Source organism: Mauremys reevesii, linkage group 13 (genome assembly GCF_016161935.1).
Source record: "Mauremys reevesii isolate NIE-2019 linkage group 13, ASM1616193v1, whole genome shotgun sequence".
NCBI classification, from domain to species: domain Eukaryota; kingdom Metazoa; phylum Chordata; order Testudines; family Geoemydidae; genus Mauremys; species Mauremys reevesii.
In genome coordinates, this window is record NC_052635.1 from 20,608,187 (window position 1) to 20,622,378 (window position 14,192).

Sequence of the window (14,192 nt, forward strand, 5' to 3'; positions counted from 1 at the left end):
GGCAGTAGATTTTCAGATGCTTTAAACTGCTGGGTCTGTGCTCCCACGTTAGAATATTCTTTTCTGCACCAGACCAGGCAAGCATTGTGGTTTGGGCAGTGTCTGTCAGAGGGGACAGTTCCAGGGAGGGCTCTGCTCCCCTGAGCTGCGGATAGTATGCAGGTATGGTTCTGCCTTCTCCCCAGAGGCAGCACTTGTCCTGCTGTCTGGAGCTATGTAGGGTCCATCCTGGATGCAGGTGAGAAGGAGTTGGAGACTCACGATTCTGGAAAGATGACTGAAGCTTGTGTGCTGGCAGGATCTGGTAGAGAACTGCCGGGTGCCGTCCCATTGGAAGGGCCCAGGTTGTATATTCCTTTCCATTGGCGCTAACTCTGGTCAGTGGGGTAGGAAGTCTGCTGGCTGCTATTGTTTGCATCCCCCATGTTAACCCTTTGACTAACCATGTGCCGCACCCCGTGCACTTCACTGGGGTGGATGCAGCATGTTATCAAATTAAAAACAAAGCTCTTGTTGTCTTGCTGCACTGCCCTGCCCAGTATGGCAGCAAGCACTTCCCCTCTCTCTATGGGCTTGGCTACACTGGAGAGTTGCAGCGCTGGTGGAGGTTTTACAGCGCTGGAACTTATTAACTGTCCACACCTGCAAGGCACATCCAGCGCTGCAACTCCCTGGCTGCAGCGCTGGCTGTACACCTGGTCTGCTTGGGGTATAACGAGTGCAGTGCTGGTGATGCAGCGCTGCTCGTCAAGTGTGGCCACACACCAGCGCTGTTATTGGCCTCCAGGGTATTAGGAGATATCCCAGAATGCTTTTAACTAAATTACTCTTTATTTTGTTATGATGCCTCTCTTTGTTTTGTTGTGAACTCGGGGCTCTGGGAGCTGCTTCTCTAAAAAACAAACATAGCTCCCGGTTGCTGTGATCAATCTGTAACTGATTGTGAACAATCAATTGAGATAACCCACTACCTTGCTGTGAATGAGGCAGGCAGGGGGATGAATGTGTACAGCTTAGTGTTTGCTTGAGGAGAGAAACAGCGGGGGGAGGGGGAGAAAGGGAGTCCGTTGGAGCAGCTGCTTATCTGGTCTGCAGGCTATTTGCAGTTAAGAGTGAATGTTCAGATTTTGCAAGGCAGGGAGCTGGTGTCGGCTCCAAAAATCCACTCTCTCTCTCTCCCCCGCTCCCTGTCACACTCCACCCCACCCCCCTCTTTTGAAAAGCACGTTTCTGCCACTTGAACGCTGGGATAGCTGCCCATAATGCACCACTCCCAACTGCGCTGGAAATGTGGCCACACTGCAGCGCTGGTAGCTGTGAGTGTGGCCACACACCAGCGCTTTCCCTACACAGCTGTACGAACACAGCTGTAACTCCCAGCGCTGCACATCTGCAAGTGTAGCCAAGCCCTGAGTGACAGCTCTCGGCTTTCATCCCATCACCACCTCTCCTGCCAATCATGACACATTCTGAGCCTCTGAATGTGTTCCTTGGCTGCGGCAGGGAGCGTTCATGTTAGTCAGTGCAGACCCAGTGGGGCTACAGACAGGGCACTGCAGTGTGGGCGAGCTTTTTAAAAGTCTTTGGGTGCTTCTCCGCATTACCCCAGCAGTCAGGTAAACGGTACTGGGAAAGAGGGGAGCCTTCCCTGTCCTCCTCTGCTCCTTCATTTTGCATCTGTTGCGGCATGGGGTTTCCATCCTGGCTGTGGCCGAGTCACCAATGGTGACACTGGCCTGGGTTTCCAGGAATCCATGTTTGCATGCCCAACTGGGGTGGTCCCGTGCAAGATGCAGTGCTGCAGATCTGGGCTTTGTTCTCCAATGCATGTGCTCACGAAGGGATGTGCTGCATGAGTTTCTTTGTGGCAGGGGTGCCTATTGGCTCTTGCCATCTGTACTGTTTGTGATCCTCCCCACCCTCAGAGACTGGAAATTCAGTGCTGCTCAGGGAATTCAGATTGCTTCCGTCCATGCTGCCCCCCTATCCCGGAGCTGGGTTTCAGCTTGGCTGTGACTCTGGGTTAAATCCTACTGCTCTTGCGAGTTTGGCCTGAGGTGAGAAGGGTAGGCTTGGCCCTTTCTGCTCAGAAGGGCAGCTCATTAGAGACGATAAGCTGTACTGAGAGCTGCGTTGAAGCTACACAGCTACTGCTTATCCTTGTAATCCTCTCTGAATGATTCTTGATCTCTGTTTTTGCAGGGAAGGGAACGAACCCGGGGATTCCATGAAGATCTCATACAGCGAGTTGTTGCACAAGGTCTGCCAATTTGCCAATGTTCTCCGGGGACAAGGTACCTGACTTAGCTCACTTTTATGCTGCTCTGATGTGGGAGGTGGTATTGCCTAGGGGCGAGGGCACCAGACTGGGACCTGGGTTCCCAGCTCTGCTACGGGCCTGTATTCTGTGCACCCGTTTTCACAACTGTAAAATGGGGATAAAGATACTGACCTCTGTAAAGTGCTTTGAGAGCTACTGATAAGCACGATACAAGGGCTAGAGATTATTGTTATTAAATCCATTACTGTGTTTAGTTAGGTTATAACTGACACCTTGCTAGGAACTTACTAGAGGTTTTGATGATAGCACCGGAAGTTGGTTGCATTGGTACCTCTTTAAAGGGGCATTGCATAGAGTGGCACCCTGGTGCAGTAACCTTTTCAGGTGCCTTACAAGAACTTCAGTGATTACAAAAGCAAAGTGTATGTGCGCACACTTGTGCATCTGCATATACATGGCTTGGAAATCGCTGGCATTCATATTGTTGCCATTTCACTATAAAACTTTGTAAGCACTTTTGGTTCTTTGGCTTTATACTATGCCAGTCAGTCATTATTGTCCAAGCTAATGTCACTGGGAATCTTCAGTGGGGCCTTGCATCTTTATTAAACACATTAATGCATACAGGGTTAAACATTCAACCCAGTGGCTCCTGTCAGCTGAGCTTTAAACTGAGAGCTTCTTTGCATGTGGCAGTGATGTTGATTAACATTCTGCTAGTTTGTGGTTTTGTATCCTATTTCCTGTCTCCTGTAGTGGTTGTTTCCTATGCTTTCTCTAGGAGCAGCAGCGCACAGATCTCTGATAGCCTCGTGTCGCTGAAATCTTAGCTGTTCCACCAGCCTGCTGGCATGGGAAATATCTTCTGTTTCTTTTCACAGGAGTAAAGAAAGGAGACAGAGTTTCTATCTACATGCCAATGATTATTGAGCTGGTTGTTGCCATGCTCGCCTGTGCCAGGATTGGAGCGCTTCACTCCATTGTGGTAGGAGCAACTGCTGGGAATTATGCTAAATTCAGAGCCGCTGCTTGGGATATAGATAGTTTTCCTGTGGCGGAGTGACAGAGGACTGAGAAGAGTTGGTAAGCTGGGCAGTGATTATGAGATGGATGGTGGCTAAAATTAAGGTGCCATTTCCTATCCCACTTGCCCTCGCTAAAAGACTTGAGTTTAAAAGTGGAGCAGCTTTTTGCTTTGCTTTGTGAGCTGTACTGTGGCAACAGCCTGGAGGGGGACATCACCTTGCCCTTCTCCAAAGGGAGCCTCAGATATTTGACTGGCCCATTGGAGCCCAGTGCACCTCCTGGTCCTCTGGCAGTATCTGTTAGTACTCTGAGGGTCACTGTTGCCTTTTTGAATCCTGTAGTTCCCAGCATTTCAGCATCCTTTGCTGCTGAGTTGAATGATTGTGTTCTTTTGTCAGTTCGCAGGTTTCTCAGCAGACTCCCTTTGTGAACGGATTCTCGATTCCAATTGTTCTCTCCTCATTACAGCAGGTAAAATATTCCCCTCCACCTTGCAGGTCTGTAACCACGGCCTTAGCTGTGGAAATACGTTATTTTTAAAACTGGATTAACTATTAATGAAGGAAAAATATATTCCTGCAAATGGGGTATTCTGTTCAGATGGGGTGGAGGAAGGAGTTGTTTCTGAATAGAATTCCCAGTTCCGGGGTACATTCCACTGGCAAATGTGCTTTAGTAACTGTTTCCCCTTTCCTGATAAACAGTGGAGAGTTAAAAGCAGCCTGTGCACTTTGCTCAGTGGCTTGTGTTGCTGCCAACTCTTCATAGCAAGTGTACTTTAAAAAACTAGCTTCACGTCAGCTTTTGTCTTTGAAATAAATTGGATGTTCCTTGATGCAGTTTCCCGGATGCATCATTTATGTGGTGCTCTCCCACCCCTCCAGTAAACTGCAGCATTTTGAAGAAGTCCTGTAATGTGTTGCTACACATCTTAACTTGTAAAGCAAGATGTCAGTCCATCTGGAGTGCTGTGAGATTTGCATATTAGTCCCCGGCCTTTTGCCCAGCCATGTTCTCTATAGCACTGGTTATATTATTAATCAACCAGAGAAATGGGAAAAGCCTGTTAGATTGTGCAGTCTGCATTCTGACAGTGTAGGATTGTTCCCTACAGAATATTCCCAGGTGTTTTGGTCAGCCTAAATGTGAACCTGTCCCAAGGAGGGGATTTTACCACTTCTCTTGGAGAAGTCTTCTGTAGTTCAACTGATCTTGTTAGGCAACCTTTCCTGACACCTGCGTAAATATTCTCTTCCCCATTTCGTTTGGTCTTTTCCAGTCATCCTCCCGGAACCATTCGTTCCCCTCCTTAATACCAATAACCTTCAAGTATTTGTAGGCTGTCCTGGCTAGTGAGCTAGTTTAATGATTCACTTACTGTTTTGTAGATGCCTTTTATAGAGGTGATAAGCTGATTAACCTGAAGCAGATCGCAGACGAGGCCCTGCAGAAATGCAAAGACATGTAAGTTCCTGTTCGCCTGGAATGAGGGGATCTTAGTCAGCTGAGGCATCTTTTTGGTGTAGGCCTAAGCCTACAAATACCCATGTGGAGGGTGATGAAGAATCTGGAAATAAGCAACCCCCTTTTGGTGGGTCCTAATGTGTGCCCAGATATACACTGCAAAGACACCTCTTTACCTTGAGCTGCTGTTCTAAATGTGCATATTGTACCTTGTGCACCTTATGGCTGTGCAGGCCATTTGGTCTTGGGTGTAACGTGTGCTCAGTAGCCATTGATGGAAGCTGATCTCACCTGGTGCCCTCTGGCTGATTTTTTGTTGTTGTTGTTTGTTTGGCAAAAAGCAAAACAAAAACCCAGACAATTGACTGAAGTTTTTCCTTTCCGGTTGCCTGGGAAAGCCCCTTCCCTGAGGTGCTAGGAAATACAGTCCCGGGATCTGGCAATGACACAGGGAAGGGAGATGAGTGGTGGTGGGAGAAGTGATGGAGGTGCAGGTCTCTCCCCAGCAGTGGAATGAAGGTGAATGCTGAGTCGTTTGCTGTGGTAGCCTTGCTGTTTGGTTATGTGTCAGTTAGATGTTGAGGCTGGAAGCTCAGGTGCTCAGTTCGAGGGAGACACGAGGTGAATCCAGTACGACTCCGTGCCCTCCCTGCTCTGCCAGTTAGCTCCTTGAGACAGTGGCTGTGGGAGCAAACACGTGCCGTTACTGGTGGAATGATTGCTTTCAGCAGTAACTAATCGCATAAAATCAGCATGTTGGCCTCAGAGAGCTGTGCAGCTCCAACATGCTCAGCCAGTGCAGTGAGAGCCTCATTCTCTCTGCAGCGGCCTGTATAACGGGTCCGTGACTGCCCAGCCTGGTGGCTCTACGGGGGCAGGCTAATGACTCCTCCTTTCCCTTTGCAGGGACTCCCCTCTGAAAAACTGCATTGTGGTCAAGCACTTGGGAAGGGAGGAGGAGCTGGTGTCAGATGGGATATGCAGCAAATCGCCACCTCTGAAGAGGCTGTGCCAGGATGTACAGGTGGGTTCCCGCAGGAAGCTAGGAGGAGGGATTCCCTCATTGCTCTGGGTGTGAGCCCAACAAATCGATCAGTACAACCACCACTGTGATGCTTCTCTGGGCGTTTATGTGCAGACTCTTCCCTGCTGCTTGTTCCCGCCCCTTTGGATTTATGGTGCAATGTGACCTCTCAAGAACCACCACCCACCCAATGAAATGATTGAGCCCCTCCTGGCATCCTGCTGTTTCCTTTAACCTCCCTGGCAGCTTCCCAAAAGGAATGGCTGGGGTACCCACATTAGTGCAAGATTCCTTGCGCTGAGCAGCCCAGGAGCTAGAACAAGACATGTTCCTCTCCCTGAGGGGAATTTTCCTTCTGAACGAAAATAGCCATCTCCCCTCCCAGGCACAATGACAAGTCTTCCCAGAAAGTGCCCATAACCCTGACAGCTGAGTCCGATTCCCAGCCTCGCCTCTATCTCCTTGCTGACAGCATGGGGAGAGGCGGCTGTATCAGCTGAGCAGCGGCTCAAGCTGTGGGTAAATGGGAGCTTTCACTGAGTGGCCTGGAGGCAAACCAAGTGCACAGTATTGTAGTAGCTGACTAGAAAGGTCAAACAGCTGCAGTTGCTGGGCACGTGACATTTGCTTCTTGAGGCAAGGCACAGGGTCTTGTTTGATCAGTAAATGTCCAGCTTTCTCGGAGGCAACCAGTCTGCAAGCCAGGGCTTTCCCCCATCTGAGAGAAACCAGCTGCCTATAAAATTATTTTAGGGACCCTAGGGCAAGTGTCCTCCCTCCTTGCAGATGGAGTTGAAGGCAGCGCAGCTTGGCAGGGTGGGGAGAGTGGAATTCTCTAGGTGATTAGCAACTTCATTGCATTCTAGAAGATCGCTTGTCTCTCCCGGGGAAGGATCGGGCGTGGGAAGTACCACCTTTGGATAGGTCCCTGGGCATTGCCCTGCACAGACTCAGTCTGTTTTTAGCATGTTTCCTGAGTGCAGTCTTGTCTGTTCTCTCTGTGGTGGGAGAACTCTGTGAAGTGTGGCCTTGCTGGGCCTGAGGGCTTGCTGCGATTCTCCAGCACAGCTGAAGGTGCCTAAGGGGCTTGGGGCCAGATGCCTGGAGAACACTTCAGGCAGGGGTGGAAGCCAGTGAAGTGCAGGAGACTGAAAAAGGAGGGAGATGCTCTGCCCATGGTGTCCAAGTACTTGAGGGGGCATGCAGTCATGCTGTGCACATGCACACTTCAAGAGACATGCTGCCCATCTCTGCCTCCTCTCGCTGGAAGGAGACTGAAGCCCATTTGTGGAGGTGGAATCCCTCCTTGCCAGTTACCCAAGATTGCGAAAGCTCCAGTTAGTGCCCTGAAGCTGCTCCTTCTGCCCTGTTTGCAAGGTGGTATCACAGGTCAGTGCCTGTGCTGTCCATCATGTCTAGGGAAGAGAATCCAACGGTCCCAAGTGTGACCGGAATGGGTGGGAGACTGAGTGATTGGGAGAGCTGCTATTCTGACATGTCGTCGTGGTAACTGACTACTGTGGAAATAGTGGCAATACATGGCAGGTTTGAGGCTTGCTGAACGGTGTGCTTGCTCGCCCAAGTGTGGAACGCAATATCTTATGCTCCAGTGGGAGGGCTTAGTGAACGCTCCTTGGGCATGTTTTCAAAGTAATGATCCATATGCATCCTTCAAAAAATGTGTGCACAGCAGATGGGGTATTTGCATGCATGGATGTGCAGGCTCCAGGTTGCATAGGCGTGCTGGTGATCTGTGATGTTAGCACTGTTTTGTAGGGGGCAGTGTGTCCCCATCTTGTTTCTGACAATCTGGCCCTGTATGTTGATCTACACTACAACTCTGGCCTGTTAGCCGTGCTGGGTAGCTCCAAATACAGGGAAAATAGTGGGCACACTTCATTTTGAACAAATAGATTAACTGCAGCCTAGCGATTCTGCTTCTGTTCATCTGATCTGTAGGCTGTAGTCTGTCCTTTCTCTCGGGGTGGTGGTGCCTGCCTTCACACTGGGTACATATTGTCTGGGCCCTGCCTGTCAGGTTGTGTGTGTAACCTAGGACTGAGTTACTATTTGTCAAGACCCAGAAGGGTGATGGATGCTGTGGGGTGCTGTTAATTACTCAACGCCTCCTCCTGGTAAATCCATTTAAGCGCTCTCTGAAATACTGATATTTAGTCCTGAGTCCATGCCTGTCCCTGTCCACCTGCACTTGCTGCTCCTGGACGGAACACACCTTGTGAGGGTTAAATAGCTGCGTAACTGGTCTGTGCTTTTACTCCCAATGGACTGTGTGCACGCTCAGTGGTGGTGGCCTGGACAGTGTTTATCAGAAGAGGCGAATCTCTAGGGAGTGGAACTGAAGTGGAAATGAAGGGCAGGCATTCATTCAGAGAGTGCCTCCTGGCTGAGCGTCCGTCACCATGAAAATAGGAATGTGTTGCCTGCTGAGCCATTCTTATGCTAGCTCGGAAAACTCCCTGCGTGCACAGAAGTGGACAAAGGCCCAGTGTGGATCCTCCACTTCTCAACTCACACACCCTCTTTGTGGATTTTTAACAGGAAAAAGAGACTGAGAGCTCAAAGAGATTCCATCCCAAGGTATTTACCTCTAGCAGCAGCTTCCTCCTCTCAGCGCCTCTCCCCTTTGCTTCCCTCTCAGTGCTCCACCTCTCTAACAGCGCTCTCTCTCTCTCTCTCTCTCTCTCTCTGTGCACGGCCATGTGTATTTTCCTAATCGGGTTACCAGCAGTTGCATGTTAGTGGTAGACTCACTGACCCCCTTGGCCTTAGTCACCCAGGGGTCTGCAGACCACTCCCCTGGGATGGGGTGCTGTTGCTAACTTTATTGTGTTAACATTTTAGAAATCTTCTGTAGTGGTATGAATGTGCAGAGGCGTAGATGGAGAAACAAATATCAGAGACTCTCATAATGTGGGTCAGGGTTTGTCTGGTGGTAATATCCTTGCCTGTTTTTTTTCCCCTTCGTAAACGACTAGTGCAGAAGTCCTAGTTTTATTTTGATGGTGTGGAGAGAGCCGCACAATACTCAGCAGGCTCACGGCAGATGTACGAGCCGTGTGTCTAGTATTAGGATGGCATTTAATCTGTTTACCTTTAAAAATGGGTCTTAAAATTAGCCTCTTTTTGTAGTGAAGTTGGCACTAATTGAAGTTAACTTTCCAACAGCTGTTCTGTGTAAGGAGAGCTCTGCTACTAATCCTCGCTAAACCCGTTATTGATGTTCCTTTTCAAATGAAATATTTTTTCTAACTGAACAGACATTGACATGGGTAAGTAAGAGGGGTTTTGTGCAGCAAGGAGCCTGCAGCTTTAATGCCTGCCTTACGTGAAAAAGGAGCTTGCGTGAGGGGCTCCATCTGGATGAGGGAGGCTCTTCAGAAAGCATTCTGCATCGTAAAAGAGGTGGCTAGGCAGTGCAGCTGTCCATGGCACAGTGTCGTGGGCGAGACATTGTTAAGCAGTAGGCTCTTCTGAACAAGCAGGAACTTGCCCGGCCCAGCCCTCTCACCAGCTCCTTGGAATAAAGTCTCTTATCAGTTTATAATAGTGTGTACGCTTTGGTGATAAGGTGTTTGCCTTGTGTTACCACCCGTATTAACACAGCAGGGAAATGGGCCTATCTTGCTGTTCACCACTTCTCTCATATACTGGCTGGCCCCTATAAGTGTGCTGACATGGGTAATGGAGGCTGGGCAGGAAGGGGCACAGGGTGGCTCTAGGAGAACTGCAGCAGGATATCCTGTTCCTGCTGGCAAGGTGCTGCTACTCTGGGCGTGGACACTGCATGCCTACTGTTTCCATTAATGGAGGGTTTGCCCAGTTCTTAGGCTGGGATGCTTGAGGGAGCCTGAGGGAATTAGGTGCTCAGGTCAATGGGAGTTTGGTGCTGACCTCCCTTAGGCCCTTATGAAAATCCCACCTTTTTGTTTTGAAGATCATCACTGTTGCCCTCTGTTCTCTTGTATCTCGCTAATTCCTGCCGTAGCATTGGGAATGAGCAGAGAGCCTGTCCCAAGCTGCGGGACAGAAGCCAAGAGAATTGTATTAGCTAATTTCTAGAGTACATACGAGCAGAGGGTACTCTCGACTTAGTCCGAAGAACAAACAAGAGTTGGCTCAACTATAATTACTACTTGACCCACGAGTAATGCTGAGCACAATATAACTGAATGCAACGTACTCAGGGGAGGAATTCTACCAAAAACTAGCACGGTGACATCAACTATAGAGAAGGGGTATCGAAAAATAGAGGAAGCGGCTAAAAAAGGCTCTGAAGTAAAAAAGGAGGAAATACTCAGAAATCTCTCTACTCTACTTTGCAGGATGGTTTTGTAAACCGCCATAATGGAGTCACACAGGGCCTGTGTCACCCTGTGGGAGCAGACTGGCCAGGATAGCACAGTGTGGGTAACTAGCAAGATAAAGTCAAGATTTGCCAATAGAAAGGAGTGTGAGCCATGGCATGTCAGAGGGAAGCTAGGAGGGCTAAGAGGGCTCTGGAGGAACGGATAGCCGAAGGGATATACACACAAACAAGAAGGAATTCTCTAGGTATACTGCAGAAGCAGGAAGCTTGGGGAGAGCTGGCGGGTTAGCTGAACTACTAGGGAATTAAAGCAGTAAATCAGAGAAGCTAAATCACTATTTGCATGGATATCGTTACCTGGATGTCAATCAGAGGGTATGGGGGAGAGAGCTACTCCAGACCTACTCCTTAGGTTAATAGGAGCCACTGTCAGACCGAGGGGTCAGAGGTGTTGAGGTACATTAGTTACTAAATTGCAACATGTCACCAGGCTTGGATGATACATCCAGGAGTTCTAAAGGAACTCATGATGTGGCTTACCCACTAGCAGTAATACGCAGTCACTTTTTAAAATCAGCTCATCTTCTCGAGAGTAGCAAATGTACCTTGCTTTCAGAAAGGCACTGTGGGTGACTCAGGAAATCAATTGTGTGAACATTGCTTCGGCATCAAGGAAATCAGTCTAAGCAATCATTAAAGTTAGTTATAACAATGCCTAGATTAACATAATAGGGACAAACAAAGTCATGCATCTAATCTACTAGAACATAAGAACAGCCATACTGGGTCAGACCTTTGGTCCATTTAGCCCAATATCCTATCTTCTGCCAGTGGCTGGGGCCAGATGCTTCAGAGGAAACGAAGAAAACACGGCAATCATCAAGTGATCCATCCCCTCTCATCCAGTCTCAGCTTCTGGCAGTTAGAAGCTTAGGGTTACCCAGAGCATGAGGTTGCATCTCTGACCATCTTGGCCAGTAGCCATTGATGAACCTATCCTCCGTACACTTATCTAGTTCTTTTTGATCACAGTTGCAATTTTGGCCTTCACAACATTCCCTGGCAACTAGTTCCACAGGTTGACGGTGTGTTGTGTGAAGAAGTACTTCCATTTGTTTGTTTGCTTGCTTGCTTGTTTTTGTTTTTAAACCTGATGCCTATTAATTTCATCAGGTGACCCTGGGTTCTTGTGTTATGTGAAAGGGGTAAATAAAATTTCTTTATTTGCTTTCTCCACTCCATTTGTGATTTGACGCACTTTTATCATATGCCTCCTTAGTTGTCTCAGACCCCAGAACAGAACTCTGAACATGTCAGCAAAATGGTAGGTAAAGGAGAACCCATTGATACTTTTTTGGGCTTCAAAAATGTGTTTGACAAGTCTTTCACGAGAGGGCTATTAAGGAAACCAAGTAGTCATGAGCTGAGAGGCAAACTACTGTCATGGATCAGAAACTGGCTGACACAGGAAACAGAGTGGGAATAAAATGGGGAGTTTTCAATATTGATAGAAGTTAATAGTGGGTTGCCACGAAGTTCCGTTCTACAAGGGGCAGTAAAATGGCAAAACTTTCAGATCGTAGTCTTCAGTAACTTAACTAATGGTGTGTGAAGAACTTCCGAGGGACCTCTGATAAAGCCAGGAATGTGGGCAGAGTACATGATAGCATATTAATGCCACTGAGGATGAGTACAAGATACTGCGGGTTAAAATAATTTGAGTTTCTCCAACACATTGATAGATTCCAAGCTAACTAATAATTCAAGGGAAAGACAGAAGCATTTCTATGTACAGCTCAGTGAAAGCATCTGCTCAAAGGGGAGAGAAATCATAAGTCTTGGGAAATAAATTGATTGATTATTTAAATTGACCTGCTCTCACCCAGAATGCTGGTTTTGCTTCTGATCATCCTGTCTCAAAAAGGATATAGCAGACGGGATGGGGCAGGGGGTGGTGGTGGTGGGATGCAGAGATGGGTGAGGAAAACTTAGTACTATACTGCCATATAAAGAGAGTGTGAAAGATTAGGACTATTTAGAGAGGACATGTGTAAGAAGGGATGTGATATAGACAATATAGAGAAGGGAGATTGGGCAACAGGATCTCCCATTCTCATAATAAAGGAACAAGGAATCATTCAGTTAATTTTATAGGCAACAAGTTTAACACTGAAAAAGAAGGAATATTCTTAGTTTATAATTACGTGTGGAACTCTCTGCCACAAGCCACCACGGAAGACACCGACGTAGCTGAATCCCAACAAAGGATTATGCACTGTAGTTGTAGCTGTGTCAGTCCCAGGCTATTAGAGACACAAGGTGGATGAGGGAATATCTGTTACTGGTCCAATAAAAGATACTACTTTGCCCACCTGGTCTCTCTAACAAAGGATTCGTATATGGTGGGTAATGAGGATCTCCTCAGTTACATTAGACAAGACCAAACCATAATGGATATAAACCCTCATGCTTCAGGCAAGTTAGACCTTAACTCCATTGTAGGAATTGCTACAAAACCCTATGTTCCTACAATGCTGAATCCGCTTCCTCCTCCTACCAGACAGCAGCCCAGCCTTCTTCTTTGCCGTCCCTTGAAGAAGTCCGATCCCTTCCTCTGAGGAATTGCTGCTGCTGAGAACAGCTGAGAGTAGCCTGCTAGGGAAGGAAGTACTTTAAGCAGACGCGGGGAGCTTGGGCTGTGCCTGACTGGAGAGAAAACTCTTGTGTTTAGTTTTGAACTTTGTTAGTAAATCAAACCCTAAGGAGGACTGTTGTGATTGGACTGGAGAATCCTGTGTGGAGTTTATTTGGGGATCGAAGAAAGGAAACTTGTGCAGGGCTGCACTGAGGGCACTAGGGGGCAATCTCACATGTACAGTTTTACTTTCATACCAAGGCAGAATGGGAAAAGCTTTGCCGGATGGGCCTAGGGTTTCCCTCCCAGCTGAGTGAGCAAGGTGAAATGGCTGCCGAAGGAGACCCAGGTGCAGCTCGGAGGCCCCACGTTCCAGTGGAGGGAGATAAGTCGTGCATGTGGCACTGGAGCAGCTGTCTGTGGAATGCTGCTTTCATTTGTGAGCAGCATGTTCCCAGAACTGTATTGACAAACTGGAGGGGGCTCAGAGCCCAGCCACAGACGCGATGGAGGGAGCTGCAGAGATTGACTTCTCAGGGATGGTGGAAAGATAAACCGTGTACGCTAAACTAAGTGATGGTGATGAGTGGGACATAAGTTTCCATAAAGGCTGCAAGCCCCATCACTTGAGACATCTTAAAACTAGACTGAACAAAGTGCCAAAGAGTGTTGTGTTGAGAACAGCCTGGCGAGGCTCTTGGGAGGTGGGCGAGTCTTTGCCAGGTCGGATTCTGTGGCTTGATGGGCAGTGAAAGCACAAAGGGGCGTTGTACTGGGCTTTCTAGCTGGCTATTAACCCTGCCCCTTCTCCTGGGTACTGGCCAGCTCCGTGCAGGGCAGTGCAATGCCGCCTCTCCAGTAAGATAGGAGAGTGTGTCAGGTTTGTCTGTGCATAGCTGGGAAGGGATGTCATTCCTTAGAGGGGAGATATTCAGTTACATGAACAGTGGCTGTCAGGTTAATGGCCACTAGCTCGCGCAGCTTGGCACTGATGGCCAGGAAAGGCCCTGAGCCACGTTGCGGTTGTCTCCACTTGAGGCCTGTGTCCTCCACAGCAGACTGGACCCAAATTCTGCAGCACGGCCCCCTGGTTCTTTGACCAGTTGAGCGTCTGTGCAGCTTCCAATAAAGGAAAACCTGGAGGCTTGATGAATACCCATTGGCACAGCGTCCCTTGGGCTAGGTATTTTAATACTAACTGCACTGCCAAGTTCTTGTGGTGGATGGGGGTGTGTCAGTAGTTTCAGGTTGTTTGCAGACTTGAGCCGACGTTTGCTGCACCTGTTATGCTCAGGTCACGTTTTAAAAGTTTTCTTGGTAACCCTGTAGGTGCGAAACATCCCTTTTTTTAATGGAGGCTGTGGTTCTGAAGCATGATTTTGCAGCAGGGGTGTGCTCAGGGGCATGGAACATGCAGCACTGTTCCGAGCTGATT

At 48.4% G+C, this 14,192-nt stretch overlaps 1 protein-coding gene across 4 annotated transcripts in view; it reads left to right on the top strand.

Moving 5' to 3' along the window:
- Positions 1-14,192, top strand: part of ACSS2 (acyl-CoA synthetase short chain family member 2) — a 74,348-nt gene that overhangs the window by 43,185 nt on the left and 16,971 nt on the right. For 3 of the 4 annotated variants that reach the window (XM_039498327.1, XM_039498331.1, XM_039498330.1), the window contains 6 exons: positions 2,203-2,294; positions 3,163-3,266; positions 3,706-3,778; positions 4,696-4,771; positions 5,678-5,795; positions 8,355-8,393. In XM_039498327.1, coding sequence (XP_039354261.1) covers positions 2,203-2,294; positions 3,163-3,266; positions 3,706-3,778; positions 4,696-4,771; positions 5,678-5,795; positions 8,355-8,393 — 502 coding nt within the window. The remainder of the gene's footprint in view (positions 1-2,202; positions 2,295-3,162; positions 3,267-3,705; positions 3,779-4,695; positions 4,772-5,677; positions 5,796-8,354; positions 8,394-14,192) is intronic. The other variant, XM_039498328.1, reaches the window with a different exon arrangement.